Source organism: Eleutherodactylus coqui, chromosome 2 (genome assembly GCF_035609145.1).
Source record: "Eleutherodactylus coqui strain aEleCoq1 chromosome 2, aEleCoq1.hap1, whole genome shotgun sequence".
Lineage (NCBI taxonomy): Eukaryota > Metazoa > Chordata > Amphibia > Anura > Eleutherodactylidae > Eleutherodactylus > Eleutherodactylus coqui.
The window spans coordinates 299,858,549-299,882,637 of record NC_089838.1 but is presented as its reverse complement, the minus strand read 5'-3'; the positions used below and the strand labels follow the sequence as shown (position 1 = coordinate 299,882,637).

General features: G+C 44.2%; 1 protein-coding gene across 1 annotated transcript in view; it reads left to right on the top strand.

Moving 5' to 3' along the window:
- BMP1 (bone morphogenetic protein 1) overlaps nucleotides 1-24,089 on the top strand; it is a 115,988-nt gene that overhangs the window by 72,632 nt on the left and 19,267 nt on the right. Inside the window, exons 8-14 of the mRNA XM_066593465.1 lie at nucleotides 6,848-6,963; nucleotides 8,549-8,651; nucleotides 8,741-8,857; nucleotides 11,196-11,341; nucleotides 13,673-13,868; nucleotides 20,654-20,779; nucleotides 20,907-21,067. Coding sequence (XP_066449562.1) covers nucleotides 6,848-6,963; nucleotides 8,549-8,651; nucleotides 8,741-8,857; nucleotides 11,196-11,341; nucleotides 13,673-13,868; nucleotides 20,654-20,779; nucleotides 20,907-21,067 — 965 coding nt within the window. The remainder of the gene's footprint in view (nucleotides 1-6,847; nucleotides 6,964-8,548; nucleotides 8,652-8,740; nucleotides 8,858-11,195; nucleotides 11,342-13,672; nucleotides 13,869-20,653; nucleotides 20,780-20,906; nucleotides 21,068-24,089) is intronic.

Sequence of the window (24,089 nt, the reverse complement as noted above, 5' to 3'; positions counted from 1 at the left end):
TGACTCCTTCCTGCCAGTCTTTTGGACTTGGAATAATGGTGCGGGAATGCTTTCTTGGCACACCCTCTGATACCTATGGGTGGTTGCCACAATGAAGTGTGGCGGTCGTGAAGGCCAAAAGTGGTCTAATACACTACGTAGTAGATGGGTGTCTCTAATAAAGCAGCCATACAATGTATACTTCTGATGTGTGGAAGTATCTTTGTAGGTACTTTTTATAACTTTTTTCATTCTGCAAATATGAGAGGTGCGTGGGAGTATATGAAAGCTTGATATATCATGTATACATATATATTGGCAGTCTATAGCTCTCCTTTCCCTGCTTTTTCTTAATATTTAGAAGGCATGTATACATAGGCGCTAGTGGAGGGGGATGCGGCTTGGAGATAGCATGGGTAGACAATGCATTGTAACATATCTATCACCTCCATATGACAGGTATCGGTCCAGGTTGCTACAAACCTATGAAATGTAACCCTTTAATCGTATGCAGCATTAAGTAACTGTAGAGCGCTGGCTGTCATGGTGTGACATCTGCCCCCATAAATGTGTGTGACATTGATCTGCTAATTGTGTTGGTACATGCAGCCAGCCGGTGACCACAAATGACCTATATTGGCACGGGTATACACAGCCATTTCTCACAGCCTCTAATGAAGCCAAAAGAAATCCTATGTTTGCTCTTCTTGGATTTGGAGTCTGCCGCTCGGTCTTTTGGCCAGTTGGCAGTATCGCACAACATGTGTTCATCATTTATTCTAAACTTCAAATTACCACATGTGCGCACTGTAAAAGAAATGTCTGAACTTCTGCAAAAAAAAACCTAACAGGTATACTTAAAGGGATGGATCATTACTGGGTTTCCTCCAGCGATCACCTGGCAGTATGTGTTCAATTTTCCTGCAGTGCCCCCGCTGGGAAAATGAAGCATTACAACAGAATTCTCTTTGAAATCAATGGTCTATCAATGTAATGCGGGACGCGAGAGGGTCTTTGTAGAGACCGCTGCTCTATCGATGGCAGTTCGCTATTCCAAATTCTCTAAAGCCCATGTACACATTGAAACTCCCATTTATTCTGTTCCAGTAAGCTTCATCCCCACCCCACCAGATCATCGGTTTGCAGCTCATCGCCCTCATGTTTTTATTTTTGCTTTCCCTGCTTAAACCTGGGCCGAATTTTTTTCTTTCTGTCGAGTTTTTGGCAGACTTGGTCTGCCAGCTTTTAGCCTTCAGATGTCAATGAAGGGTCCTGGCAAGTGGTTGTGTTTTCTCAAGCTGCATGTCATAGATTCTTCTCTCTAGGATATCGTGGTATTTCGTCTCTCTCTGTCACACAGATTGCTTTAATTGCGCTCGAGCTGTTTTTCAACTGTGAAGGAGAGAAAAAAAAACACGTCGGAGCGCTTTAAATCTTGCGTTTTATCAGCTAGCGTTCGAACTCTGCTGCAGACTTTGCAGAGCTGTCGCCAGCGCTCCCAGGGAGTCTGATGGATTGCTGCTGCATTATGTTCTCTGCAGCAGGAAGGTTGGGTTTATCTACCATTGTTGGACCCCTAGGCGCAAAATAAAAAAAATGTATGGGGGGTCGCATTCATGTATGGCAAAGAGGATAATAATCTAGTTGCATTCCCATAAAGCCACTCTCTCGCACATGCGTCCACAAAACGCAGTGTCCAAAACCTCTGTGTTTTATCGTGATTTCGCCCAGCATTTTAAAACGCATGTTACAGCATTTTTTAGCACACCCCATCATTGTGGTGGGCGATGAAGTGCATTTAAAAAGCACTAAAATGCGCAAAAGTAGAGCAGTCAGCACACTAGCGTTACTATAGGGGATGCGGTTGCACCTGGGCCCAGGAGCCTTAGGGGGCCCATAAGGCCTCTCTTTTCCATATAGGGAGCCCAGTACTATGAATAAAGCATTATAGTTGGAGGCCCTGTTACAGGTTTTGCATTCGGGCCCAGGAACTTCAAGTTACGCCTCTGTTAAGGAGTTAAGAGAAGTTGGGGGGCCCCAAAAATAACCTTTTGCACCTGGGCCCATGAGCCTTTAGCTATGCCCCTGCGTCAGAATTCAAAAATCGCGTAGTTAGAAATGCCGCATTCAAGCACTGCATGCAACGAAAGCTCTCTCAACCTGTATTTTAATGGAATTCAGCAACAGACGTTCCGAACGAGACCTCTGATGCTGATGGAGTAATCCCGAATACAACGACCTGCTTTTGGCCAGGTTTCCCTCATGTGGATGTGTATACGGAGTCTATTACATGGGATCTTTTAATGAAGACAACCTTGGTCCATTCGCTCTATACGGGCATATGGAATTATAGAGGGTAGTCCCCCCCCCCCCCCTTTATTCAGGATGCCATGCACTACCGCGACGATCATTCAGCTGAATGGCCACAATGTAATACAAGGTTCCGCTGCCGTGGAAATATCTGGGCAGATAAGAAGCCAGATCAGCAGCTGATCCTCATCATGCATTCATGGCTAGCCTTGGCTACATGCAACCCTTGGCGCTGACCACCAGCTTGCAGAAGAGGGCACTAGGTGGGTGTAGGCTATGGGTGTTTATTCCCTGAGGTCTACCCGGCATGGTGATTTTCTTGCTCTGCCCAGAAGCATCTTGTGGAGCTACATGAATCGTCCTCCTCGCGGCTCTGTCTCCTCTACTCGAATGATCCAAGGTGCGGCTATCAGCTCATCAGAATCGCCACAACTTGATCACTTATTTATGCTACTGTGTTTGTTATTAGCTTGGTTCTGGGATTATAGTTATGCTTGGTTTTGGTATTTAATATACTGAGGTTGCTTTGTGCTATATTCATGTGATGAGTTTGGTTCTGGTGCTGTATTTATGTATTGAGCTTGGTTCAGATATTGTATCTATGTACTGAGGTGGGCTTGTGCTGTATTTTTTTATGATCAGCTTGGATCTGATATTGTATCTATGAACTGTGGTTGGATTTTGTGCTGTATTTATGGTATGAAATTGGTTCTAGTACTAGATTTAGGTAATCAATTTGGTTCTGGTGCTGTATTTATGTTATGCGCTTGATTCTGGTACCATATTTATTCACTGAGTTGTTCTGGTGTGGGTATGCTGCTATCCTTCTGTATAAGCAAAATACAGGCAGTGTGCCTATCCGTGCAATATATATTGTTTTTTTGTCCTGCTGTGACATTGGGCGAGGGGGTCATCTAACCTAAGGCCCCACTATTGGGTACCCATATTCTGAAAAGTTTACTGCTCTGCATTGCTCAGCCTTACATTTAATGGGGCAAAACTTGCATATGATAGCATTGTTGTCCCATTCTACCATAGTGCCATTATATTTTTTTTTGGGGGGGGGGGGGGGGGGGCAGGTCACAAACTAATACCGTGGACAGCAAAAAGTACAAAATAATAAGTTAAAGGAAGTAAATTAAAAAAGTCAATCTCTATAGATTAGACATGCATCTAAAGGGCACGGGGATTATAATTTGTTGACACTTTGAAAGTGCAATAATCCTTTTAGATCCATGTTTGTCAGTCAGTCTTTCGGTTTTTCTTAATTCTTGGAACATCTGCGTGACATCTGGAAGTCCCATGACTGCGATGTCCTGAAGAGGGGAGACAGACCGCAGTAAGGTGGGGGATGAAAGCTAGAGAGAAGGCGAGGGTGGTAGAGCTGTACCACAGGGATATGTAATTAGACGGTCAGTGTAACCCTGACGTCGGCCTTGTTTGCCCTTTGTATGCACACGTAAATGACTGATCCAAACTTAACTTTGCTTTCATTCATCTGTTTGTCTCGACGAGCATTCCTCCAAAACTACTACATGCAATATCGGTCATGTTCAAACCATTCATTGCGACCAAAGTCTTTGTTCCAATCTATTTTTGCCCCTGCCCTCGGTTTGGTGACAATGAGTAATTTCAGAGACTGGTTGCTATGGATTCAATGCCTGACAACCAACCCCCATATAAAGAGATAAGCAGTAAATCCTTAGCAACCAGTCAAATGAGTCCCAGTCATCCCATTGAGGAGCACGCTACAGTCCTCGGAGTCCTTGGCCTAGAATGATTTACTGTCCCGTTGTCATATACCACAGAGGACAAGAATGGTACTCGCCGTTACCAGAACAGGGCTGGCATCGGTAACGGGTACAGGCCTGGTGGTCATGATCCCTGAGAACCTATGGGCAAAAGTGCGGTTACATGGCCGACCCCGTCCACTGCTGTCTTGTCTTAATGTAGGATTCCACTTCATAATGTTGGCGAATGCAACTTCAGTCAAAGCAGTGCTGGCAGCAACAACTTGTTTGCCCAGGAGCTGGAGAACTTCTTTCGAAGAGTCTGTTTCCTTGGACAGTTCAGGCTTCTTCTGGCTGTAGTAACCCAGAGTTTGGGTCCCACAGCACTATATTAGCTTGCTAAAGTGGAGTATATATGTTAGTCTATGTCTTAATGTATGTAAACTAACATCTGTCTTTCTTTGTAGATTGGCCTTGTTCAGTCACTTAACAGTTAACGTCTCTTGTTTTTCTGTCTATTCTGCATGACTTTGCAAATTTCACCCTAGCCCCCTATTTCATCTATCAATCACCCCTAGCTAGCACTGGGATTGGGTAGATAATTTCCCCTTAGCTCAGGATTGGTTAGTGGGGAAGGTATAAGAGACAGCGCGTGGGTGGGGTTAGTCAGTCTAAGTCTTAGGAAGTCTAAGCCAGTTGGAGAATGAGGAGTCTAGCCTAACTCAGGCCTGGATAGTGCTTGGCCTAGGTCTGGAGGCCAGCTATAGAGGAAGTCTAGCCATGAAGTCTAGCCTTCAGCAGGAGGGGAGAACCGCAGGACAGAGAGGAGTCTTCTTCTTAAATCATCTTTAACCTTGCCCTGAAGGAATATTGCCAGGGAAGGTCGTCTTGTCAGCAGGAAGGAAATCGGTCACCACAATCGTGAGTTTAACCTGTCCCCTTTCAGTCAGTAGTCAGTGTCTACAAAAGAGCCTGCACTGTTCCCTCCATTCCTCCACGAATAATCTCCTAGTTCAGCTACCACTTAATTCCGCCTGGCTACCTCATTTCTTTCTCCAAATAGAGAAAACAGGAGTGAATGTATATAGTTTTATGACCTGTTTTCCAAGCTACAAGTAAACTGTGTGCCTTCGGTTTCACTAAAGCGCTTGGGACTGGACTCTTTATTTCATTGTTGCATAGCACTAAAAGGCACTGGCGTCACATTGGACCTGCACTAACTACAGATTGCCCCAACAAGGGCCCTATTGCAATCCACCTGCAGCACGAGCCACCATTTCTAGGCAGAGTTGCCACCACCATGACAAAGTTGGAATGGGCGTATCCACTCCAGCTACCCTCCTGCCAACTTCTGCGTGCTTCATGGGTTATGCCGAAGGAGTTCCCAGATTAGAGGGCATAGCCTAAACTGAACGGGAGTATGACCCCCTCTTTTAACTCTAATCTAGTAACTTGCTCCACAAAGCATAAGTCCCAGTCCTTTTTATACAGAGGGGATTGTCCGTGGAATATTAGACCAATATCTTTGCTGCAGATCCTGGGGGAACTTATATATATATAATGCTAGAAACGATCTTAACTGTAAAACAAAATAACGCAAACAAAACCAGTCATCCTCTTACAGTTGAGCACAAGAGGATGTTGAAAGTGATTACAGCAGACCACCAAACACTTCTGAACCTAGCGCTCCATGTTGATGAAAGTGCGTTCGGGCAATTTCACGTCTAATGTTGTTTAGTGCGGCAACACTGAGGGGTTTATTGGGGAACAATTTACCCCTAAGTGGTCCCACAGGAAAAAGTCTGCCAATGTAAGAGCCAGTGATCTCGATTGGCACGAACCTGTCGCCCCAAAAAGAACAAACGTGCTATGAGCAATAAGGATAGTCTTACTGTTAGTTTTGATAAATGAGCCTGACCTTCTCCGGAAATGTGGACTACACTCCAGCAAGTGCTGTTCCTTGACAAACCATGCGCCCGCCATGGGAAACGGGACATAAGTGCTGAAAAGAGTGCAGTTCTACACTCCTTGCGAGTCGAAATAAGGGTTGTGCTTCAAGTGAAACGCGTTGTAGCTTTGTGCGTGTTATTATTTAGGCACCATAAATATGATTGGGTGTTCCCAAATAGACGTGGCCATGCACACCACTGAGCCTAAATCCAGTAAATTACCTTCTCAGGTCAACGTCTCTGCCCTCGGGCACCGCTGGTCCTGTGGGGGTCTGATCCTTCTTTGCTTTTTCTTAAGGAAAATAGAATTGCTTAATCACAATAGTGCCCAGTAGGTTCATAGATTTGTCTTCTCTCATACCCTACACCCACACTTGGTAGGAGGCTCTGCTACCACACTGCACCCTGGCAATACCAGCTTACAATAGATTTAGTTTTTTGTTTGTTTTTTTTGTCTCTGATCCGTCAAAATCCTTGCTGTCACCTTTATGACCTTCCCATTATTGCAAAGTCTCCAGATGCTTTTTTCTTTTTCCCCCCACCATTCCGCATCTTCTCCATCCCCCTACATTCTTAAAACATGAACCCTAACCCTTATTCATCTTGGTAAGCATTGCTGCTTTTGTAAAGCGTGTTGAATAGATGTCTTAGCAGAATTGCTGTGTCCTTACGTTATTAAGAAACTGCTCACTCGGTAAAAGAGCCATATAGTGAGGGACAACGCTCCAAAAACCTACATAGTCCTATGGACTTGGCCCTTTAGTGCACTTATATACAATGTGTCTCGGTATAGATTGTGACCTGATAGTAGAAGATAAGACATCTTATGTGGTGCTATGGAAATAATGACTGACTGACGTCTTTAATATGTCTTTACAGCCTGTTGGGAGACTCTGCAGGACAGCCAAGGGAACTTCTCATCTCCAGGGTATCCGAATGGCTACTCCGCATTTGAGCATTGTGTATGGAGATTGTCCGTCACCCCAGGAGAGAAGGTAGAGAGTATACAACCATTTAGCTATGCGTCTCCTATTGGTGTTTTTCTACTAATGTGTTTTCATTACTGGGACAATGATTATTTCATTAAATGGACTGAAGCTTCAGGGAGATATTCAATGTTTTCTTTAATCTTGTGTATGGATGAGCAGACTATGGATCACGTAAAAAATATTGGCAACCCCTTACTACATGTGCAGTATAACAAAGTCAGAGTAAATGTGTATATACCGTCTTTCCCTGAAAATAGGGTCCTGACATATTAATTTTTGACCCAAAAGAGGCCCTAAGTCTTATTTTCAGGGGATATCTTATAATACTTGCATATAAGGCTTGGTCCAAGCCCCTCCCGCTGCTCTCCGGAGCTCCATCGCACTTCTTGCAGTCCTCAACAGCCCACAGAAGATCACTTCCTGGTTAGGGGATTCATAAATCCCGCCTCCAGGAAGTGATGGCTATGATTGGTTCATCAAGTACTGCATTGATTGGCTGAGCAGCAGTCGGAAAACTAATCACAGCCATCGCGTTGTGGAAGCGGGATTTATGAATTGGCCAAGCCATGGCATTACTGAACTAGGTAATGTATTCCTTTTTTAAAGGTTATGCAGCAAGGGCTTATTTTCAGGGAAACGGGATAATATGAAAATAGAGCTCATGAGCTTTATCTATCCATACTTCTATCTTAGTATCATCCATACTTCTGCCAACCAGAAGAACCCACCAAATGACACCATCTCACCAAATACCGCCCAATAATATTCTTGACGTGAGCAGATTTCTTTCACAAAAATTCAGGTTGCTCATGCCGTTTCAACTCCTACTTAAACTGCAAATGTAGTTTGGTGTTATCAATAATTTTTACATGACCCTTGTATGTACAGATATTAGTACACCTTTAGAGGGGTTGTCCCACTTCTAGCTGAGCTGCTTCAGGAAGTAGACAGTTCCGTACAGTATGGAGTGGCCTGAGTTTGACCTGTTTAAGTGAATAGAACTCAACCTGCAGTACCAATCCAGGCCACCGCACAATGTACAGAGCTGTCTGCTTCCTGCAACAAAGCAAATAGAAATGGAACAATCCGTTTAACTTTGCTTGAATTGTGTTAAAGCAGTCCTAGGGATACAATTTTGTCCTGGAACCGGAGTATGGCAGTAATATTACCTTACTGCTTTTGGATTTTGTGGTCCTTCTCTGATCTCCTCTCATTACCCAGTGCACACTGCATTGGTAGTCTGGAGACCCTTCATGCTGTTTTTACATTGGACAGCACTGCTCACATGAGCAACGCTAGCCAATCAGAGTGGTTGTAGTGTGTCAGTAGTTTAGGACCCTATCAATGCACAGTGTACATCAGGTAGTCCAAAAAACACTGCAGCCAACTAGGAAGACTGAAGAGGGGCACACGAACCAGCAGATCCAGACTGAGTTTGTCTGGTAAGATTACCCTGTCCCCCACCCCGATACGAATTTTGTCTAAAGGGTTACTTTAAAGACTCCAGTATTAGCCTATGCACCCCCTTTCCGTTTCTAGTGCACATCTTTACATCTTCCATGTATTCTAACTTGCTCTTTTTTCCCCTAAGATCAGACTGAATTTTACCTCCCTGGATGTGTACCGGAGCCGATTATGTTGGTACGACTACATAGAAGTCCGAGATGGACACTGGAAGAAAGCTCCACTCATTGGTATTGCCCAATACTAGTCCTGATGTCTGACCAACCCAATACAATGTGCGGTCGCTAACCGTTCCCATTCTGCTCTGCTCTTTTCCCAGGCCGATACTGTGGCGACAAACTCCCGGAGTCCATATTATCTAGCGATAGTAGATTGTGGATAGAGTTTCGAAGCAGCAGCAACTATGTGGGGAAAGGATTTCATGCCGTCTACGAAGGTATAGGGGCCATAAGCTAATTTAGTCCTTGTAGTTCAAATTGTTTGTCCTGTTGACCTGTCTGGTCATGCATGCTTCATGTATGTGTGTGGGGATATCTGCTGTGATATGGGATACAAGTGTGTATTTAAAGGCTATGTACACCTTTTGGAGGGGGCACTTTTTGGCTTGGGAATGACATTCATTTCTGCAATAGGGTTTGATTAAAAATTCTGAATTGTCTTCTGCAGCTTCTACATACCATTGTATATAGAAACTGCAGGCTGAGTCTCAATAAGAGATCCGTAAGTGAGGCTGGACATAGTTTTTAGCTCTTAACTCTCTTCTCTCCTGCACCTTCTCATCAGCTACTTTAGCACCACAATAATAAACTATGTTAATAAACTATGTTAAATTGGTTGATGAGAAGGTGCAGTAGAGGAAAGCGAAGCAGTCGGTCTCCTACTCAGACTTGCGGTCCTTTTTACACAAGCTGAGTACACTGGACCCAATCTAATGAATCAGCTTATGGGGTTGAACAATTGCTAGTGCAGTCATTCGATCCCATGGGTGGTTCTAAATTTCCCTGTTCCCATGGGATGTATAGCCAATCATTTTTCTGCTTGATGAATATTTGCAGGCTGATCATTGGTCCCTTTACATGGCTCAATTGTCGGGCGAACAAGCATTTGGAGTAATTTACACACCTGATAATCGGTCCACGTAAAAGGACTGCAGTGTCTATATACAGGGATATGTAGAAGCTGCAGAAGGCAAACGCTGCAATGTTTTTAATTATCTTGTAGTGTATTAACAATTGTCAGCTCCAAATACGTTCATGTAAGTGAAAAAGACATTGCCTCGCAAAGGTCTACATGGCCATTAAAGGAGAATCACTCTAGTATTTTGTAACACATGAGAAAGGCAAAAACACTGCTGTTTTAGACCATGGCTAAGGGTGACTACCCACTAGAGGTTTTTTTTCCCGCTACGAATTTGCGGCGTTTTTTTTCCCAGATGCCTATGGGACTTCCTAATGTTAAAAAGGCAACGCAACTTTGCGTTTTTAACATTTTAAAGTCTCATTGACAATTGGGAAAAAAAATGCAGCGAATTCGCAGCGGAAAAAAAAAAAACCGCTAGTGGATAAGTACCCTAAGAGTAGACCTAAAATTCAGCCAGCCAAGAGGTGGTGTAAGGAAGAGACAGTGTCTAACATGATCAATATACTCCAAAGTTATCATACAAAGTTTCTGCGTGTTCTAGTTTTATTGTGTCTACCGGCCTCATGCCCACAGCGGAATCAGACGCAGCGCCCCCCAGAGACCCTATACTCGCCTGTCCGCATCCGCCGCGAGTGTCTCGGCTTGCGCGTATGGGCAGTGCAGCGCATGACGCATTGGCCATGGACTGTGACGCAGATTCCTGCGCTACTTCCACAGTGCTCGCTGCGGAAGTATCGCGGGACCGACTGCTTCCATTGACTACAATGGAAGCTGTCTGTGCGATTTTTTTTTTCCACACAAGATAGAACATGCTGCAGTTCTCCCCCGCGAGCGGAAAATCGCAGTTGATTTCCGCTTGTGGGCAGGGGAGAATTTTTTAACATAGCATGTCTATGGACAGACAATGCTGCGGCAGATGTGAATGCCCTATAATCTGTGCCATGGAATGACCTGCCGATTATTATTATTTTTTTTTTCTTGTGTTTCAAATTGAACTCCATGGAAGGCTGAAATGTTTTTTGCTGAAATGTTTTTTGCTAAAATGTTTATGGCGCCTTAAGAGTGCACATTCTCACAGCGCAGAATTAGCTGTGCGAATACGGCACTGTCCACGCGCCATATTTGTGCAAAGTGTTTTCTACAGTTGTGTCCAGTCTAGGCAATCCTTATATGAGACAGAGCCCAGACTCACCAGTCTTCATAATACGCCACCCAAAGCATTAGTTGTAGGGCAGACTGCTTGTCATGTGACACCTTACTTTGATACATTGTAGCAAACTCCGAACAGGAGAGATTTGTGCTGCTGATGACATTGGTTCACTTGATACAATGTTTCATGATGCATTTGCAGTGACCTATCAGCTCTGAGAAGTATTAGCTCTGTACTTCTGTACTTTTTGAGCCACTAGATGTAAAGCATTATGTTATCATTCTCTGACAGCAAGCAGAGGTCTTTAAAATGGTGAGAAACTGAAACAGAATCTAGATTAGGAAATTGTATAACCGGCCACGTGGCAAACAGTCTCCAGTGTTCAGAAGCTTGCAGCTTGTACTCACATAGACGTGTGCTCTGTATTACTACATACACTATTCTGCGTGATGTCTCCTAACTTTTTAACCCTTTGTACTTGCAGCCGAGTGCGGAGGAGAAGTAACTAAAGATGAAGGTCACATCCAGTCTCCAAACTATCCTGATGATTACAGACCCAACAAGGACTGTAAATGGAAGCTGCGGGTGGCTGAAGGCTACAACATAGGAATTGTATTTCAGTCCTTTGAGGTTAGAGGCCCGAGAGACGCATCACTGGGACGGGGACAGGAATCCTTTGAAACTGTGTAGTGGGGGAAGCTTTACTCATATAGCGCATATATATTCCACAGCGATATACACAGATTGTCACCACTTATGTTGGGTCTGGTCCCCATGGGGGCTCGCAATCTGAACACGCCTCTTTATAGGGTCTTGGGGTATGGAGGGAAGCCCTCGCAAACATGGTGAGAAGATATAGACTCCATGCTGATGCTGCCCTTGAACAGATTTGAACCCAGTACCCCAGCGCTGCAAGACAACAATGCTGACCATAGACCATTCCGATCAAAACGTTTGACATGCCCCTATGTTGTATTAAAACTTATAGAGGGTACAGTTACACTTTAACCCCTAAAGGACCAGACCATGGTTTTACTGCCCTATTTTTTTCTTTCAGCTATCAAAATTCTTTGTGCTGCTTATTTTGTTTTATTTTTTTTTTTGCCGTGACATACAGGGCTCTTTTTTTTTAGATATATTCTTTTCACTGACTTTTTTTTTTCTGCTTTTTTTTATTGGGATAAAAAGCTTTAAAATAACATTTTTAAAAAATTTATAGTTGTATTTTTTTAAATTAGTATATTTATGCTAAAATAAAGTGTGGGTAATGAGTTCCTCATATTGTTTTGGACTTTTTGATATGGAATTTGTATAGTCTCGGAATACAGGGTGCATATGGTGACTGTTTTGATTGATGGTGGCTCTTTCTCTTTTTATATATTTTTATTTTATTCTGTAATTTTTTTTACGGTACTTATTTTGGGGTTTTTGTTTTTTTTTTTTTATTAAACTACCCATACCCCCCATGACATCATAGGACTTCTGGGGGTCATTCGCATTGCCTATTTTTTTTTTTTTTTTCATTTGACACTTTTCCACTGTAGCTGCGGTATCCATAGGAGCCCCATTTACAGGGAAAACATTCCCCTGTAGTAATAATAGTCACTAACAGAGCTGTTCTGGGCTACCAGGACCCGGCAGCTCTGCTGTAACAGGGGGACCTGGCGGTCACATGAACCTCCGGGTCACATAGTGGAAGTAATACTTCCACGTTTTAGTACATAGAGCTCATTGAGTGCTATGTAGCCAGAAAAGGAGAAAGCAGAAGCGATTAAAAAAACACTTATCCCTTCTCCTCCAGGTCCTCAGCTGTGTCTGACAGCTGAAGACCCGACCTACTCTAGCTTAATAGCTTAATTGTACAAGCAGAGGCTTTAATCCTGCGTTGTATTTTTGCTATCGGCGGGGATTAAAGCCCATGATCAAGCGCCATATATTTACCAAGCTTGGTCCTTAACGGGTTAAGTGAGTGTCTGTCTATGTAGTGTATAGATCTGCCAGAGCAGGAACCTCTTTCATAGAGCCGCCATCATTGAGGGGGCCTGAGGGGCATTCTCTGTAGGGTTTGTGAGACATCTGAGGCAGGTGAACTATATTCATACAAGACCGTAAAGTATTATATATGGATCAACCCCTTCTATCTGCAGCTTTGCCACCCTGGTCAACTGCAAGACTAAGGGTCCTTTCAAATGGGATGATTGTTGGGCCCCCAGCAGTACTAGTGATTATCGCTCCTGCGCTTTCATGTTGAGATCACGTATGTACAAAAGCATAGTCCAGCTGTGTCTGACGCACAAGGCTTCACTGCTTGTTTCAGTGGGTTCTGCTAACAGTCTTCCATCTGTGGAGACGGCCGGATGTCAGTATTGGCTGAGCTGAACATGGGGGTAACTTAAGACCCAAAGTCCGTTCTAGTAAACAGTGGCGATTCATAGATGTCCATTGTCTAGTCACGATTGTGGGCGATTATAACAAGCCAATTGGTTTCGGCGGTCCTCCTGTTTGCAGGACCATATTCTGTCCCAGGGCTGAAGAGGGTTATATTACCTGCAGTTGTTCTTCTCTGCCTTCCCTCCGATCTGCGGGTTCCATGCCACGCTTTTGTGGTCCAAGAGGGCTGCAGCAATTGTCTACCGACCTAATGTGCACTACGCTGCTCTCTGATTTGCAACTGCTGATCATGTGATCAGTTCTGGCAAATCAGAGCAGTTATAGTGCATTGGTAGTCTAACACTGTCAATGCTCTGTGGGGATCAGGTAGTCTGAAGATTGCGTCACCCTTCTTGAATGGTCACAAATAGGACCCAGATCCGGCGGATCAAAGGGATGGTAGACCACTACCACCTTGAACATACCCCCTTCCGGTCCCAAAACTAGGGGGTAACTTTAAGTTGAAAAGCAGACCCTTTAAATGATATGTAAACGCTAGCCAAATAAATCTAACGCTGCTTCATTCCACAGATTGAGAGACACGATAGCTGCGCATACGACTTTCTGGAGATCCGCGATGGCGACTCGGATACCAGCCCTCTGATTGGCCGCTACTGTGGCTATGACAAGCCAGACGACTTCAAGAGCTCGGCCAATAAACTGTTCATTAGATTTGTATCTGACGGTTCCATTAATAAAGCTGGATTTTCTCTCCACTACTTCAAAGGTCAGTATTACCCGCTGCCCCCTGTTCACCGCTCCCTCGGAATATGTGATCGCCACGTCTGACAATTACATGGCTTTTCAATTGTAGTTGACTGTTAGTTTAGTTTTGGGGTATCACCCTGCAGGATATGAAATGGGGGCATTAGAACTATTGTGGTTGCGTACAGGTGGACACATCATGTATATTTTAGGAGCCTTTTTTTACAATTTTAGTGGCCAGGCAATAGAAAATGTCATCTACATCAGTTGTAAACCATCCAAAAAGTTGGAGGGGGTGTCTGGTAGTAGGAAAGGGATCATGTGTTTTTCCAAAAACTGCCACATCTGTCCATGTCAGTGTCTGGTATAGTGTTCACTTGGATAGGGTTGAGCTGCAGTACCAGACATGGCCCAAGAGTGGCGCTGTTTATGGAAAAAAAGATGTTTTTTTGTTTGTCTGAACAGAGCCTGAAGCAGAAGTCCTTACTGCAGCAGTCCTGTAATGGTAATGCAAGCACAACCTGCACTGAATTCAGTACCCGCATTACCAATCCTGACCACTGCAATGTGCACAGAGCTGTTTACTTCTGGCTCTGTCCACAGTGACCGCGGTCAAGCGAACAGCTGATCAGTGGGGATCCCGAGTGGCGGACCAACGCCAATCAACTATTGATGACCTAGGTCACAGAAAACCCCTTTTAGTTCCTGCAAAGTTCTGGGCTCATTGGCTTCCAGGCCCTCCTTGTTTTTGCCTTGTGCTGTACTTGTAGCTTCTACATTATATTCTTGCTGCTCTTTCTGTTCTCATTAGCATTTAATGAGTTTACAAGATAGAATGTGAAGATTCAGCACTGGCATGGCCTTAAAGCTTGCCACCGGCATGATAAAATTCATTAATGAGCCGCTTACAAAGAGTGTCTCTCGCTCCGGCGGGCCCAGCCTGTTCATTCGTTAAATGGATGACCATTCGTTTGAATGATGGGCATGTAATACTACATTTTGCTTGGCTTTACCTGTTAAATGGTGCAGTTGGTGCTGACTGAATCAGACTTTGTAAGATGCACCCTGTTGAAAAGGAAAAATTGGTAATCTTGTTGTCAATTTAATCATATTTCCAGGAGGAATAACAGAGGAACGACACAACACAAAGTTCTAAGTAGCTTAATTTTATGAGGAGAGTTCTCTATTTTGAACATTGGAAATGTTCGTTTTCCTAGGATCAGAATGATTTTCTGTTACCGTCAAGTAAAGAAAATGTGGGTTCAAAGGGGTTAACTTAAAGTGATCCTAGACTTCATTAATTTTAAATGGGTTTTCCAGGAAAATACTACTGATGATAGATTGTTAGTAGCAGATTGGTTGGGGTCCTCCGTGACAGACTCCAATCAGCTGATCAAGCACGGTCAGTACTACAACACACAGGGGTACGGAGCGGAAGCAAATTAGCTCCAATCCCTGTGTAGTGGCCGGCGCTGGTAATTGCAGGTACAGCTCTCGTTAAACTCAATGGGAACTGTGCCTGCAATTACTAGTGCCAGCCACTAGACTGGTCTGATCATCGGCTTCTGCTTCCTACCCCTCCGTGTTGTGCTCGCAGACAGCAAGCGGTGGACCCCAGCCGATCGGCTATTGATGTCCTGTTCTAAGGACATGTCATCAGTAGTATATGCCTGAAAAAAGCCCTTAAGAATCAAGGTACGTGTAAGGGCGCATTCACAGTATATGTCGGAGGTATGCTTCAGGAGGCTTTCCCAATAGAGGCCTCTGATGTATGCCACTGTATAGGCCTTGTGTGACGCAGAGTGCTAAAGCAGCAGTATGCAGTCCTAAGCTCTCACTCACGACCTGAAGGTTGCAAGTTCAATCCCCACATGGTTCAGGTAGCCAGCTCAAGGTTGACTCAGCCTTCCATCCTTCCGACGTCGGTAAAATGAGGACCCAGCTTGCTTGGAAGCACTGCGGAATAAGTTTGTGCTATACAAATAAGGATATTTAATTTATTTATTTATATGTTGCCAATAGGCACCTTACTGTATAAGTTGTTAACTCTTTCCAATCCACTGTCTGACCTCTAAAGACATTATGATTTAAAGTTGTACAGCTCCGATGTTGGAAGATATCCATCAGGGTTCTCTTACTGTGTATTGCCAGCCTCTCTGCTGTCGGAGCCTATCCATGCAGTACTGGCTTTAGCCAGCAGATAGCGCCGTTGTAGAACGGCAGAAAAAGACTAAGCCCCCTAGGAAAACCAGTATACAAATTGGATTGGAAAGGGTTAATGCTTTGGTATAGGATAGCCTAGTCGACTGTGCCATGATGTCCACAGTCTTCAGCTATTCAAAAGAAACCCCGGGGAGAATGACGCTCAGTGAGAATAGGCTGATTCTCAGCCTGATGTAACAAGTGCTGATTGGTATTCGTTTAATTTTCTTTTACCGGGCCGAGAATTTGCTTGTGGAGATGAGCGATCACTAATAGGATCGGTCGACCATAGATCCGCTGTACATCTATCTTTTCACATAGAGAGATGTACGGATGGTCAGCAAGCATTTTTCTGCTCGCATACACGAGCCGATCAGCTGATGAATGAGCGTTTGCTTGTTCATCCACTGATTGTTGGTCCCTTTACACAGCCCGAATGCCGGGTGAATCAAGCAATCCAAGGAACGCTTGGACCCGATGATCAGCCTGTGTAAAATGTACATAAGGGTATACACACAAACTAATTTTCTGTCTGTTTTTCAGAAATGAAATACCTACATCTCAATATGGATCGCTACGTATTTTTTTAATGTTTTTGTTTTTTTACGAATAGTCCAAGTAAAAAAAAAATGCAGCGCATTTTATTTTGGTACGATTTTTGTACGAAAATCACCTGTGCGACTCTATAGGCGCGTTTAAAAGAACGTATTACACTGGCACGATTCAAATGCGATCCGTTTTAAGTGCTTGTAATCATGGCAGTCATCATTTTTTATTTATTTTTTTTTTTAAAAAAGGTTTTTTTTATATGCATTTGAAAAACACAAGCGCCAAAGATAAAAATCATGCAGAGAAATCACAAAGTTGAACAAAAATCCGCCCAAAATTAGACTTATTTTTACGGACTGAACTAGCAGCTGCCCATGTGAGTGTACCCTAAGGCTGGATTCAGACGACCATATAACGGCTGGGTTTTCACGCCGGCCGATATACGTCGTCTCTCTCTCTGCAGGGGGGGAGCCTGGAAGAGCCAGGAGCAGGAACTGAGCTCCCGCCCCCTCTCTGCCTCCTCTCCGCACCTCTGCACTATTTGCAATGGGGAGAGGCGAGATGGGGGTGGCGCTAATTTGCTCCACTTAGCCCCGCCCCACCTCCTTTCATTGCAAATAGTGCGGAGGGGCGGAGAGGGGATGGAGAGGAGGCAGAGAGGGGCGGGAGCTCAGTTCCTGCTCCTGGCTCTTCCATCCTCCGCCCCCCCCCCCCCCTCCTACAGATGAGGACAACGTATATCAGCTCGGCGTGAAAACCGAGCCGATATACGGTCGTCTGAATCCACCCTTAGGCTGCGTTCTCGCTTAGCGGATTTGGTGCACATTTTCTGAAATCCTATTCAACTTTTGCATAGAAAAAAAGACCTCAATAACCTCGTCATCAATGATGTGGATTTTGACAGATCTGCAGCAGACGTCGCCCCTTCTATTGAAAGGATGAAATAAGTGCACCCTAAGACCCTCTTTATACACTTCACTGTTGTGTTCTGTGAGCTGGGACTTCCTTCAGCTCCTTTCCGGTTGGTTTGTCCTGGGATTATGAGAATGATCATGAGAGACTTGTAACTTTGGGAATTCTTGTGGTGATGTTTGCAGGAAGTTCATTGACCACTATGACTCTGGCCAGCAATGTCTCATGAGCATGGATGTTCAAGGTGATGTCATTATGGAAGAAAAGAAAATCTCACCAGTGGGTGTAGCCACAAAGCTGTAAAGTCTTCATGCTCATTTGAAGGGAAATTCCACCCTAAGCATTCCTTTGGCATGTTGGAGAAGGATCTATGTGGGGAGGGTGTAGTCTAGGACCATTCTGGTCCGTAGCATGCAGTAAAGCTCTGGAACTCCTTTTGGGTAACTATTCCTGACACAAGCATTATTGCGGTACTGTAATGATCAGGAGATTACAGGTTCCAGTAGTCACAATCCACTTACCAGTTCCCAAGACGTTCCTGTGACCCTTCATCTCTGAATAGGGACTCTATCTCATGGACAGGATAACTAGAGGCCCATTTACACGGATGTTGGAGTACTCCTTTAAATTTAGAATTGGCCATAAGGCTGCCAGAATCTGAGTTCTCTCATTTGTCCAAATTAATTAGCGATGATCATTGGGGAAAGAACGAGACGAGCGAAGTCACTGCTGTCCTCCTGCTGAGGTACAAGCTCAGCGTTCTCTTTATTAATAGTGCGAAGTAGAACAAAGACGTGTGTGGTGCTCCAATCACAGGGGACGACTCCCTACACAAACTATTACCACAGTTCAGTACTGATGAATGAATATATAATGTGACGAGTGCGTACATTAACTACATTGATGAGCATAAGGAATGTGGATACAATGACTAAATACGGTCTCCAGGAAACGCTCAGGCCCCCAAGGACGCGCCGCTTATACAAGCTTCGGACTAAACTAACAACCCCCGAATAACAAATGTAACATCGGTCACCTTAATACTTTAACACGGGCTGATTATCAGGGATCAACATTTATTTTCTTGATTGGCCCGTCTGAATGCACAAAATATCAGCAGGTGAGAGAGCAAACGCTCGTTTGTCAGCTGCGCCTGCTTGTTTAGACGCGCGTACAAATGCTCGCTGATCGGCTGTACATCTCCCTTGTGTGAATGGGAAGATGTACAGCCGACCAATGACCGCTTTGTAGGGATGAACAACCGTATTAGTTATCATTTGTCCCTATGAAGCCAAATACCCGTCGTATGTGAGCAAACGCCAATCGACATACTTTGTTGATCTGCGCTTATAACAGCAAGCCAATTTTCAGCCTGTGGAAGTAGACCGTTTAGAGTGCGTTCACATATCGCTGATTTGCTGCATATTTTTAAGCTTTCAATTATAATTAAAATAGAAGCTGCGAAATCTGCTGCAGATCTGCACCAAAATCCACAGCAAATCAGCGACGCACAGGTGACTTGTACATCCTCATTTTCTGGAAATCCTGACTTAATAGACCAATGTCTGTTCAGAAACCCTAAGAGCATCTTCAACTCATTGGGGTAGATTTATGAAACTGTCTAAACGAAAAACTGTCTTAGATTCCCCTAGCAGCCAATCAGAGGTCAGCGTTCATGTTACTGCAGCAGAATACAAAATGAAAGCTGTGCTGTGAATGGTTGTTATGGGCGATTAAGACCATTTTTCTTTTAGACTGTTTCATAAATGATTGAGTTCAGTGGGAACTGGTTGTATTATGTTTAATTTCTCCTGGGGTAATGTAACAAAGAGTTTAAACGCTTGCTCCCAGCTTCTCCGATCACGGGGGCTCCACTAGTACAACGTGCTGCAGTCTGCTTCCCATCGGAGCACCCAAAGTGACCAAGCCATTGACATCATGTGATAAAGAGGTGCTAGCTGTTTGGCTGGACTTGTCTTGTTTCCCATTTTGCCTTCATGTCCTAAGTATTTTTTGTAGGGTGTCCTCGTAAATACAATTGTCCATGTGATAGTAGACTTATTTTATAGGCTCTCAACTTGCTTTATTGTTTTATTCTTTATAATCTTTGATGAATTTCACCTAAAATGTTTATTCTATTGAAAAATGATAGTTTTGGGGAGAAGTGCTGTGAGTATAAAGGGAAACCTAATTCGTTTTGCTCTCCCATTAGGGTTACTAGAATTGAGCTAGAGAAAACATGGTAGAGTTAAAGGCTATGGAGACCTCTGGGGGACCCCCCCCCCCCCATCCCCTTAAATGCACGTATTTTCCACCGTTTGTCTTCTGCAGCTTCTGCATATCACTGTATATAGAAACTGCAGTTAAGAGATCCATCAGTGTGCTGGACTGATGGATAGGTTTCCTTCTGTTCTCTCCTTTCCTGCACCCATGTAGCCATGGGTTTTTCTAATCTCTCATACAATCTTTTAAAGGGGAATTATTAAAAGAGAGTCCTGAAGGACTGATATCCGGAATGACTTGTGTGCATCATTCTTTATTTACATATGTCTGTATATATCCCAAGGATGGGATAAATGTAAATGAGTGCCCCTTGTTATCTGGCGATGAGATTGAGTGCTCAGGGATTGGATGAGATTATATAGTAGGCCGTTCTCCTATTGTTTATTCCCATATAATAGAACCACTTTTTAATGGGGCTGTCCAGTTATAAACTACAGCTGTCCTATCTTCTAGGCAGGTCATGGATAGTAGTCCATCGCCCGGGACTCCTGCCAATCAGCTATTCTCTTGGCCAATGCCCTTGTACACTGAGGTGATTTCTGCAGGAAGCAGACAGCTCCACTGGCCACTGCAGTGGGAATGGAGCTCTTTGCTTTCTGCAAAATTTAGCTCAGTGCATTGGCCTGGTAAACAGCCAAATGGTGGGAGTCGTGGGCAGTGGACTCCTGACAATCTATTGATGACCTCTTTAACATTGGCTGGGCAGCGTCAACTTTCTGGATAGAAAGAGATTGGTTGTCGTTTATCTGAAGCCATATGCAAGTCACAATATAATGGCGGAATTCTGCATGATGTATGGCATTATCCTCTGTTTGTGCCCCCACTCATTACTAAATGTTGTGTTTTACCTTTTGCCCCCAGAGGTTGACGAATGTTCCCGACCTAATAAAGGTGGCTGCGCACAACGCTGTGTGAACACGCTCGGCAGCTATAAATGTGCCTGTGAGCCCGGCTATGAGCTCGCGCCAGACAAGAAATCCTGTGCAGGTAAAATGTGCTGAACTGTTATTTCCTTCTAACCCCCACGCTGTGCGCAGCGTTGTCATACAGTCCGTACCGTCGGCCACCTTGTCTTTCTGCCCGGCATCCTTCTGAATGTTCTTTTGTTCCGCAGCAACCTGTGGCGGCTTCTTGACTAAACTGAATGGCACCATCAGCAGCCCAGGGTTTCCTAAGGAGTACCCGCCCAACAAGAACTGCGTCTGGCAGCTGGTGGCCCCCACACAGTTTCGCATCACTCTTACCTTCCAACATTTTGAGACGGAAGGCAACGATGTAAGTGTGAAACCGCCGCAGATATGTTGTGTCCACGAAGTGTAAAATGTAACTTTTATGGGTCTGTGAAGTCCATTAGATACACATACAGCACACGGATGTGAATTACGCTCATGTACATAGGCTTTAGGGGTAGAGATGAGCGAATATACTCGTTTCGAGTAATTACTCGATCGAGCACCGCGATTTTCGAGTACTTCCGTACTCGGGTGAAAAGATTTGGGGGGCGCCGGGGGGCAGGGGGAGGCATGGCGGAGCGGGAGGTAGCAGCGGGGAACAGGGGGGAGCCCTCTCTCTCTCCCTCTCCCCCCCACTCCCTGCTGCAACCCCCCACTCACCCACGGCGCCCCCCGAATCTTTTCGCCCGAGTACGGAAGTACTCGAAAATCGCGGCGCTCGGGCGAAAAAGGGGCGTGGCCGAGTAGGTTCGCTCATCTCTATTTAGGGGTCTTCAAAAGCCTAAGAACTCAAACGAAACCTGACATGATTAGCCCTACAGTCTAAAGACCCCACCAAATGGCCCCCCATAGCTTACTGAACCGTACGAGTGTGAGATGGGAGAGAATATCAGGAGTTGCATCTGAAATGTCCGGTTTTGATGGAATAAGACAAAGGCTACACAACGACTTTGGCGGGTAATGGAGGTGAATGGAGGTGAATGCGTTTGTGTTGTAACTCTTACATTGCAACGACTCCACGATCGAAAAAAAAAAAAATTTAACAACTTTTAGATTTTTGTGACTGTTGGGTTGCGGCAGTTTGCAAGTCACAACACTGCTGTATTTACTTGCGTTGCCTTCCTCACAATTTGTGAATACGGTAGCGTTGTAACTTGCCAAATGGCCACAATCTAACAAGAGACATCCAAAGTTGGTGGATTTTTTTTACGATTGTTGTCGCTGCAACCTGCGAGTCAAAACGCAAAGACATTCACTTGCATTGATTGTGAAGAACGGTAACGTGACGTGTTCAATCTCTGGTAATCGGATCCATTAGACACTGTCCAGTTTTTGTTTTTTTCCACGGAAACAATAGTGCAAGTTAGTCCAGAGACCAGTCAGCGCTTGAGGGGGGAATGGATCCGTCCCGGTGCCCGGAAGTCGCGAGTTGGATCAAACATTTGTGTAATCTACTCCATTTTCACAGGATTGTACACAAGTGGTTTGACTTTGGCGGTTCAGTATGTTCTTGTATGCAGTATCTATGTACACACCGATGTTTTGCATATATTGATTTACTGTAAGATATATACTGTTATCTATCATTTTTTGCATACATCTCTACTTAACATGTCCCTAGATTAATTTATAGGATCGGCTATGTGTTTTGTAGATTGTGGATTGCCTTTAAATACTTAGGAGTTTCACTCCTGATCTGGTTTACTGACATCATTTTGACTACTAGAGCAGAATTCTGTATGGAATTCCCTGGCGAATTTTGTGGTATTTGGAGGGAAAACATGTCGAGTAGCTGCATTTTACAGTTATGATTTAGCAATAGGAATGTGGTTTGTCATAGAGGTATGAGATATTAGATGCATGATCTGTCAGCGATGATGTGGGCTGGCATGGCCTTTTTTAGGTAAAAAGAAAAAAAGTTTGGTACTGTGTTAGCCAGTAGAACTTGAAGTTCTTCCTCAGTCTTCATAGAATAGATCCAAAGAAGTGGATGGATGGATAGATGGGTAGATAGATACACACATAAAAGGGCACAGGCATGGTGTGTCCAGAACAGGATGAGCAGAGGAGTAAATACTTAATTAGTCCACTGATGAGGATGTGAAAGTTTTATAGTGTCTAAATTGGTGTTAGGGGGTCACCAGGCCAGCTTGTTACCTCTATTATAGATTTCCCATATTCTCCACTGTAGCATGACGCCACTTGAGAGGTTTAAAGATGGTCTTGAGTGTCAAAGATGGTTATAAACTTGTATTCCCAAATTAATCGAGTGGCGATGAGATCTCATCCGGGCTCTCAGTTTTTGTCCTGTTTCCCCAACATAAAGCCCCCCAACAAGATATTTACTGCACAGGATCAGGTACACAACATTGGACGTGGAACATGTGAATGTCCCAGGGATCTTATAGTCCTGCTGTGTGTTGGAGATTTGTATCCTGTCTGCGGTCAGTACATGTCAGCAGGTCTTACAGCTCCTTACATTACAGGGATAAGTTCCTTTTTGTGTGTCAGAGGGTAATGCACTCCTGATTATAAAGTTCCTCAAATTTGGAGGTTGCCTGTAACACAGAAGGGGAGGGTCTGGGAATACGGTTTTCAGACGGCCATCCTTGTGTAGGGTATGGTGGAGTTTTCTTGCGGTTTTCCTTAGTACCTCTAGTTGCGGATTGTAGGTCACTACTAGAGGCACACGATTGTTTCTTTCCTTCTCCTTGTATTGAAGTAGTTGATTTCTGGGTATCCTGGTGGCTCTGGTGATTTGGTCATCAATTGAGGTGGGATGGTAGCCCTGATTTATAAATGTCCTTTTAAGATGGTACAAATGTTCCTCTCTGTCTGTTGGGTTGGAGCAGATCCGGTTGTATCTGATGGCCTGGCTGTAGACAATGGCCTTTTTGATGTGTTTAGGATGGAAACTGTCCCATCTGAGGTATGTGGGACGATCAATTGGTTGTCGATACAGGGATGTCTGTTTGAGTTGTTTGAAATTTTTATGGTGATGTCCAAAAAGTTGATTTCTGTATACGAGTAGCTTAATGTCAGGTTTATGGTGGGGTGGAATGCATGGAATCTCTCATGGAATTTTATTAGTTCTTGTTCGATGTTGGTCCAAATGATCATGATGTCATCAATGTAGCGGAAGTAGGCCAATGGTTTGTTAGGGCAGGCGGCCAGGAAGTCACTCTCCAGTTTTGCCTTGAAAAGGTTGGCATATTGCGGTGCCATTTTACTGCCCATGGCGGTTCCGGTGAGTTGTAAGAATATCTCTTTGCCAAAGGAGAAATAATTGTGTGTGAGGATGAATCTAGTGAGTTGTAACACTGATTCAGAGGCAATCCTATGCT